Source organism: Cannabis sativa, chromosome 2 (genome assembly GCF_029168945.1).
Source record: "Cannabis sativa cultivar Pink pepper isolate KNU-18-1 chromosome 2, ASM2916894v1, whole genome shotgun sequence".
Taxonomy (NCBI): domain Eukaryota; kingdom Viridiplantae; phylum Streptophyta; class Magnoliopsida; order Rosales; family Cannabaceae; genus Cannabis; species Cannabis sativa.
Genome location: NC_083602.1, coordinates 21,073,142 through 21,082,886, shown reverse-complemented (window position 1 = coordinate 21,082,886; position 9,745 = coordinate 21,073,142). Strand labels below are relative to the sequence as shown.

The 9,745-nt window shown below is 31.2% G+C and overlaps 1 protein-coding gene across 1 annotated transcript; it reads right to left on the bottom strand.

The window, feature by feature from the left end:
- Positions 1–1,350: 1,350 nt before the first annotated feature.
- On the bottom strand, positions 1,351–8,207 carry LOC133034192 (uncharacterized). Its single transcript, XM_061109233.1, has 5 exons — positions 7,527–8,207; positions 6,841–7,443; positions 2,343–2,735; positions 1,944–2,274; positions 1,351–1,895 (listed from the first exon to the last, which is right to left on the bottom strand). Exons 1-5 carry the CDS (start codon positions 8,205–8,207, stop codon positions 1,351–1,353), a joined length of 2,553 nt encoding a protein of 850 aa, XP_060965216.1.
- Positions 8,208–9,745: the final 1,538 nt, after the last annotated feature.

Here is a 9,745-nt window from a genome sequence, read left to right as displayed (position 1 = left end):
AAATTTCATACTTATTAATTAGGATTTATCATAATGGTATATACATATATATATATATGAAATTTTTAACCTTGAATCTACAAATGTAAAATTATAAGATGATACCTTAATTTCCAAAGAAAACTAGCAGAGCACTAAAATTTGAATGTGAAAATAGTGGTAGTGGTGATGCCGATATGATGAAGGAAATATATAAATGTTATGGGAGAATAATGGTGATGTTTAAGAGAGGTTGTTGATGTTTAAAGCTTCTAGTAATAATGATGGTGTGTAGGACTATTTGGCTCTTGGAGAAACAAGTGTTTGACTATAAAAGATGGAATAAAATCACTTCAGTGTAGAGGAAAATGGAAGAAGGATATACTGGATAGCTATTTGACTATTTGAGTGAAATGAATAAGTGAGCAAAAGCTCTCTATTTATAGGCCTAGGTCTCTTACCCACTAACTTCAACACTAACCGTGCTTCACATAACAAGTATTTAAATAAATAACTAAACCCCTCAATCCCACCTTATTACTCGGTCAAAAGAGTTGATACTATTCCATGAAAATGGGTTTTAGTTGAGCCGAACCTAAGTCCTCACACAATTCTATGGCTAAATCTTTAAACTTTTCCAACCATGTCCTCCACCTAGTATCCACGTGTAGAGTAAAACAAATAAAAATTTTATAAATTCCCTTCAAGTCACACACGTTTGTGGTTTGGAAATGGTCTTTAACTAATTAAAAAAATATGAGCTTATATCTCTATAATAGCCACGTGAATCATCTATCTACTTAAAATTTGAATTGTTTCCCTTCTCATCTCATGTACACATAGCTAGTGGGAATAGGTCTCATATATATATATATATATATATATGTAGTTCAAGCATTACCAATAAAATAACACGCATGAAACTACTCTCTCTCCAATCTAATAAAATATTATTAATATAAGAATTATACCAAGTATTCTCCTAACCTCACTAACTATATCTAGATTAATTAAGTCCTATTTTTTTTCCTAGTGTTGCACGTTGACTTCAATAAACTCAAGATAATAAGATTCTTTTTAATGCTAAACTTATACTTATTTAATTACAACTTTATTTAACTAATCAATTATAGCCCAATAATAACATAGTAATACTAACATAATTTATTAGATTTATAAGAAGAAAAATGTAAGGCCCAATAAATTAAAATTGTTACCACTTTAATAAAAGACATATGTAAACAATAATAATAGATTTTATGCAATCATTACTTCCACATCGAGATATTTAGACTATCATAAAAAAAATAATGCCTGAATATTTTTGGTTATTACAATCTACCCTCCTTACAGGAATTTCGTCCTCGAAATTTACTTACTAGAGAATAACTCGGGGTACTGATTCTCCATGTCCTTCTCCAACTCCCATGTCGCTTCTCTATCAGAACTATCACTCCACAGGATTTTGACTAAGGGTATAGTCTTATTTTGTAAGACCTTTATTCCTTTTTCTATCACGCGCACAAGGCGTGCCGTAAAGCTCATGTTCTGCTGCAAGTTCAAGTTCTCGTACTTAAGTACATGTGTTGAATCAGGTACATACTTACGTAACTTGGAAATGTGGAAAACATTATGCGTTTCTGCTAATGTTGGCGGTAGGGCCAAACGGTAAGCTACCTGACCAACTCTGTCCAGTATCTCAAAAGGACCTATAAATCTTGGGCTTAACTTTCCCCTTTTTCCGAAACGCATAATCCCCTTCATAGGTGATACCTTCAAGAACACTAAGTCCCTTACAGAAAACTCAACCTCCCGTCTTTTCAGATCTGCATAACTTTTCTGTCTACTTTGGGCGGTGAGCATCCTTTTCCGTATCCTTTCAACTGCTTCTGAAACTTCTCTTACTGCTTCTGGACCTAAATAGCGTCTTTCTCAAACTTCATCCCAGTGAAGCGGTGACCTACATTTTCGTCCATACAACATCTCATATGGTGCCATTCCGACTTTGGCTTGATAACTATTATTGTAAGAGAACTCCATTAGGGGTAAATACTTGCTCCACGAGCCAGTGAAGTCTAGTGCACACGCTCGAAGCATATCCTCGAGTATTTGGATGGTGCGTTCAGATTGTCCATCTGTTTGGGGATGAAATGCTGTCCTTAATTTCAATCGCGTCCCCATTGCCTTATGTAAACTTTCCCAGAACTTGGAGGTGAATACTGAACCTCTATCAGAGACTATCGTCTTTGGAACTCCATGCAACCTTAATATCTCTTGTACGTACAAGTCAGCGTACTGCTCTGCATTGTAAGTAGACTTTACTGAACAAAGTGTGCTGACTTTGTGAGTCTGTCTATAATTACCGAAACTGAGTCGTGTTGCTTGGTTGTTCGGGGTAGTCCTATCACAAAATCCATGGCTATATCCTCCCACTTCCATTCTGGGATGTCTAGGGGTTGCAACATCCCTACTGGTCTCTGATGTTCAGCCTTAACTTGTTGACATGTGAGGCATCTAGCTACAAATTCAACTACGTCCTTCTTCATCCCTGGCCACCAATACAAGGTTTTTAAGTCATTGTACATTTTGGTTGACCCTGGATGCATTGAGTAGGGTGTAGTGTGTGCTTCCCGCATGATCTTTCTTTTAAGCTCTACGTCGTTGGCTACACACACTCTTCCCTTATACCTCAACATGTCGTCTGTACCTTCAGAGAAATCCTCTGCCTCCTTCTCTGCCAAGCCTGCTCTTTTCTTCTGTAAGAACTAATCAACAATCTGTGCATCTTTAAGTTCTTGTAGCAGCGTCGAGACAATGGCTAGGTTAGCTAGTTTTTGTGTAATGATCTCTATACAAGTATCAATAAATAGAAATCAAATAAGGTTTAATACAAAATCATACACATTCAGAAATTATTAGCACTTAGCAAGTAGGAATGACTAGTGAAAATACTAAAACATACAATCCTAAATAATTTGCAAGGTTTCCAACAAACTGATACCAATGCTTCGTATTGGGTGAGAGTCAAAGATATCAATCATTGAATAGAGTAGTTAGCTCATCTAAAATGACAAACATTCTAGCAACCTTTTATTCGATCAAGATGAGAATCTAGCGTTGTCCCGTTTAGGCGAGAGTCGAGGTCATTCTATCTTATGAGCTTCCACCATTGTTTCATACTTTTGTAAGTCTTACTCTTAGCAATCACTATTGGGGTGGACGTTACTAAGAATAAAATACTTACAAATAATACTTATCTTTCGAGATTCTGCGGCGTTAAATTCCTAATGAACGTTCATCTATTAGGGATGATAACTCACTAAAATAAGAACTATGTAGAACCAACAATGGAGATCGAATATCCTTATAATAAAGCTCATTATGTAAAGTGTATTTTCATCTAATATTTATTTATTTAATTAAAATTACCAATTTAGAAAATTCTAAATATAAATTTTAATTTAATATTTATAAAATTATACTTAGATAGATCTGAAAATAAAAAAAAATATATATTTTCCATCTTAGTAATAATTCTCAATAAATATTATGAAAATTACTTAATTTAAGTTGGTCCAAAATTCATTAAAATTAATTTTCAACTCAAATTTAATTTTCTATAAATATGTATAGCAAAATTCAAAATCTAATGTATTTAAAATAAACACATTTTTGAAATTGACATAAAATAAAATAAAATAAATCGTGAAAAATTATTCTAATTTATGTTAGTCCAAAATTAATTAATAAATTAATTTTCAACACAAATATAATTTTCCTATTTAATTAAATATCTAAGAAAAATATCAAATATTTAAGTATCTTGAATAAAATCAACTTAAATATTAATTTTCTATTTAATTAAATATCACTTGAAAAATACTTCAAGGATACAGAAAATAACTATCTAGATATTTCACTAATTACTTAGTTTCTAATTAAAATATAATATATTTTAGTCTATTTATTTTAATAAATCATTAATGAAAAAATTTACTTGATTTAAGTTGATCTAAAATTAATTAAAATAATTAATTTTCATCTTTAATCTATTTTTCAAAAAAAAAAATCAAAATTATCTACATTAAATAAATGTAATTTCGAAATTTAGTGGAAAAATGATTAATAAAATAAAATATATTTCGAAAATTATTCTAACTTAAGTTGTTCTGAAATTAAAATTTCCAACTTAAATATAATTTTCTATCTAATTAAATATCTTTGAAAATAACTAATATTTAAGTGTCTATAATAAAATCAACTTAAATATTTAATTAAATGTATTAAATATTATAAACAAATAATTAAGTTTCTTGAATCAGTCAACTTAATTATTAATTCTAATTTAATATCCAAGAAAAATATTCTAATTTAAGTTGATCTAAAATTAATTAATTTTCAACTTACATATATTTTTCTAATTAATTAAATATTAGAAAATATAATTAGTTACTAGAAATAACTATCTAGAATATATCTCAATAACTAAGTGCTTTTCTAAAATTAGTATTAAAATAATCTAATGAAAAATAAATTTCATATATTTTAAAACTAATTATGTTGCTAATTTAATTTTAATTAGGTTAGACTAATATAATTAGCCTAATCCAATTATTTAAATAAGGCAAATAGGCCTTCACAATTGGGGCGGTTCGTGTGAGGGAGGGATGGGTTCAGTATGTCGTATGTACCCACTACTATTGACCCATTAACTCTCACACAAGGCCCAAAGGAGAGGAATTTAACTATTAAATAAATAATTATTATTCATTGAATAAGCCCAATACTAATTGGGCCAAAATAAATTTATTTTATGTGAAATTTTATTTTAGCAACCTAAACCATTTAATTAATAAAACTTAAATGGGCTTTCTATATGCATCCAAGCCCAAAAGCAAACATATAGGCTCACACAGGTTAAATGATTTGGATGGGCCCTATCATGTTACTAGGTTTACACAGATGAAAAAAATTACAAAATTTACCTGTTACAAATTATTTATAAGATCTATTGACAATTGGACTATGATCAAAATCTAATCATAGGATCTGTCAACAATTTAATCATAGCAATTTACATTAAATAAATAATAGGTTTGTAAAAAAAAAAATTGAATAAATAAATAAACAAACAATACATACATACATGTAACAAATAACTGGAAAGTACGTTAAGATATTTCTATTTTAAAAATAAAATATTTAAAATATATCTTAACTAGAATTTAAAATTTAGGTTGTTAGAAAGTATTTAAAAATATTTAAAATCTAACAAATCTCCTAAATATCCTAAATTCTAAGTGAAATTCAAATATCTAAGCAATTTTTAAATTTTTATTTTATTTAAATAATTTAAATTAATTAAATATCTAATAAGATAATATAATATAATATCTTTAAATTAAAATTTAGGTATTTCTAATCTTATAATTTAATGAATTAAATAAACAATTTGAAAAAAAAAAAAAAAAAAGATATTTGATGGTTAGGATATTATCAATTTGATTTAATAATTAAATAAAACAAAATATCCTATGTTTGAAAATTTTATGGTTAGAAACTCTAAAATTTCTATTCTAACCAAAATTAACATACTTTTCAAAATTTCATGTTATTTTGCCAAAAATTAATTTTAATTAAAATAAATATTTAATAAGATAAAATGTTCAAACTAACATTTTTCTAATCTTATAATTTAATTTAATAAAATATATTTCAAAAATAACAAATTTTGAAAAACTAATGTGGTTAGCAAATTTTGAAACTTTAACTATATTATTTCTAAATTTTATTAATATTTTAATATCAAAATAAGATCATTTCAAATTTAATAATTAAATAAGTAATATATGATCTTACAATTAAAATAAATAAAATAATCAAAATAATCAAAAATTTCAAAATTAACAATAAGGCTAGATTGTAGAAAAATCAAATTTTCAAATTCAAAAGCTACTAATATCTAAAACTAATTTTAATTAATTAAAAAATTAATAAAAATTAATTTTATTCTGATAATTAGATTTCTAATTGAAAATTCAGATTCTACAAAAAATTCTACCAAAATTTGAATTTTGTTTCAATGAAAAATAATTTTTGAATCAAAAGACATCACAAAAACAAGATTGCACTAGGGGAGTATGCATTGCATACTCCTCGTGCGTACACAAGGCTGCATTTGGGCGAGGAAAGGGTTGCTAGCAGCCTCCTTGGGGGGCAAACCTCGGTCAGGAGGGGCTTAGGACAGCCCTTGTCCGAATAAACTTGGACATAGACATGTCTGAAGCCGCATCAAGCCGTTGTCCACGCGCGCACATGTGTTGCTATAATTTCATCCAAATTCAAAAAATCATATAAAAAATTCAAATTGAGTTCTGTAAAAGCCTAAAGTTATTAAGTTTTCGTCTACTTTCCAGTAAAAATATTTCCAGAAAAAAAAAAACAAACAATATTTTACAACATACATTGCGATTTCCATACATTCATCAATTATGCACATAAACCAACATGAAACCATCCAAATCAACACAAACATCATTTTAAATCTATATTTCATGAAAGTAAATCATTACTGTAGAGAAAGAAAGTATGGAAGAAAAGAAAGACAGAGAAAATGCAAAGAAGCTCACTTTATTCAACTGATAAGAATTGTATTTATACAAGTACAAAACAGAGCAATTAGCTCATAACAGAAACAGTTAACAACCATTAACTGACACATTTAACTAATCTAAGCTAGCTGAAAACTAACTAGGATTAGTGAGCTGTGTTAACATCCCCCCTCAAACAAAAAGGGGTAGGAGCCATTTTCAATTTGGACTTCAAATATATGAATCGATCCTTGGTTAATGGTTTAGTGACCATATCAGCCACTTGGTCATGACTGGGAACATATTGAACTGATAGACTTTTGGCCAATATCTGATCCCTGACAAAGGGTAATTCGATCTCTATATGTTTTGAGCGAGCATGAAAATTTGGGTTAGCGGCTAAGGTAGACGCACTCTGGTTATCAACCCAAATAATAGGGCAGTGGGGCAAGCGAACTTGCAGCTCAGTGAGTAATGAAACAATCCATTTTAATTCTGCTGCAGTGTTGAATAGAGCACAAAACTCGCTCTCAGTACTGGAACGTGCCACAACACTTTGTTTCTTAGCTGACCATGAGATTAAGTAGTCACCAATGAACACAACATAGCCTCCCGTGGATTTTCCATCATCTATACAACTAGCCGAGTCAGCATCGAAGTAGCTTTGCAAGGCCAAGACTTTGGTTGGTTTGAGCAATAAACCATCTGAAATTGTTTCTTTAAGGTACCTGAGTAATCGTTTACAAGCTTCCCAGTGTGACACAGTAGGAGCTTTGAGGAATTGGCTAAGTTTGTTTATCATAAAAGCCACATCAGGTCTTGTCAAGGAGAGATATTGCAGAGCTCCTACAGTACTTCTGTAAAGAGTGGGATCCTCAAACAATTTTGCATCATGTAAGAACAATTTAGTGTGTTGCTTATAAGATTTGAACACACTTTGGCACCCTCCATATGTACCTTAACTAATAGATCAGTAATGTATTTGGTCTGAGACAAGAACATGCCCCTGCTATCTCTGAATATTTCAACTCCAAGAAAATAGTGTACATCACCTAGATCTTTGAGAGAGAACTCCTTGTTGAGATCAGTAATTAATCGTGTAATAAGGTTCTTGTTTGTACCTGTGACAAGTATGTCATCAACATAAACAAGGAGTATAATAAGTCGGTCTCCCGAACCCTGAACAAACAAGGATGCATCAGATTTTGAACTAGTGAAACCCCATTGAATAAGACTAGTTCTTAGCTTGTCATTCCAGGCTCTAGGAGCCTGTTTAAGACCATAAAGGGCCTTGTGAAGAAGACATACATGGTAAGGTTTTGATTGATCAATAAAGCCTGGTGGCTGATGCATGAACACAGTTTCAGTTAGCAATCCATTGAGAAAGGCATTGCTAACATCAAGCTGAGTTACTTTCCAATGTGAATTAACAACCAAAGATAATAAAGTACGCACTGTAACAGGTTTAACCACAAGAGAGAAGGTCTCCTCATAATCAATTCCAAGAGCCTGGAAATATCCTTTTGCCACCAATCTCGATTTGAACCTGTCGAGTGATCCATCTGCATTTAATTTGATCTTATGAACCCATTTATTATCAATAATGTGCATGCCAGTTGTTTGGGTACCAATGTCCATGTGCCAGCCTTTTTAAAGCAATAACTTCGATTTGCATTGAAGTGAACCATTGAGGATCTTTGAGTGTCGATTGTAAGGATTTTGGTTTAGATAGCAGTAAAGACTCGGGTAGAGGATGCTTTGTGGCAAGATAGGCTTTTGGCTTAGTGATGCCATTTTTGGACCTTGTGACCATTTGATGTGAGTTCTGAACAATTATTGTACCTGTGGGAACTGAGACAATGGTTTGGGTTAGATGAGAGGGTGAAGGATTTGTGTTTGTAGGTGGAATGTCTGTTTGGGAGGGTACAGGTTTAACATTGGCTGGAGTAATAGCATTGGTAGTGTCTATTGAGGCTATAGAGTCAGGTACAATGGTTTAGTGTTTGTGGCAGGGTTTAGTGTAGACAAAGGATAACTTTCTCGTATTGGTTGTAAGATATGGGGCACAAGAGGTGCTGGAATTGACACAATTGGTATTAGGGGAACCATTTGTTGGAAATTATTTTACCAGGATCTATTTACTATCATGTATGTTGGATTAACAACCTAATATGAATTCTAAAACAATGAAAATAAACACATATAAACTTAGAAAACCTTACAGTGGGTGCAGCGGAATATTATGACTCCTTCCGTTCAGATCTCTAGCCCTTGATTCCTTTCTGTAGCAGAGCATCACCAAGATCTGAACCTGGATCTTCTTTTCTCCTTCTTTGATGCAGAATTTCCATAGTCTTACATACTATGATTGAGGTACCACTTGATGTGTGTGGGCACTTCTCTAACAAGGAATTCGAAATTTCTCTCTTCTTTTCTCTCTTATTTTCGTGATCTATATTGCATACAAAGACACACCAAGAGTAGAGAGAGGTGGCAGCTATATATAGGAAAAGGGAAGAGCTCAACTTTCCAAATAAGCAGTTTCCTCTTTTACTGTGTAATTGATTAACTGCCTTATTTAGTGTGATCCACCACTTTCCTATTATTGCTAGGCTTTGATTAGCAATTACATGGCAATTAAAATTGAAAATAATAATTGGGAAACACACAAAGAGGTGGCCGGCCATAGGGTAAAATGGGCCTCACTTGGATTTTGCAGTTTCCTCAATTTTATTTCTATTTCTCCAAAAATGCCATTTTTCCAATTATAATCATTTAAATGTCAAAACTAATTATTTAATAACTAAAATAGATTATTAAATAATATTGTCATTTAAAATAATTATTAATTAGACATACAAAGTCTCTTAATTAATAATTAAACCTAGAAACCCTTTTATTTACAATTTCATCCTAAAACTGTGAGAATTCACAAATTAGACATAGTCTAACTTTTAGAATTTTAATTGATTAATTAAAATCAATTAACTGAGTTAGTATGGTCTCAACTAGTATGGGGACCATGGGTCTATATAACCGAGCTTCCAATAAGTCGAACCGAATTTACCAAGTAAATTCCCTAACTTATTAATTCCTCATTGAATCCACACTTAGAACTTAGAATTGCACTCTCAGTCATATAGAACGCTCTATATGTTCCATGATATAGACACGTC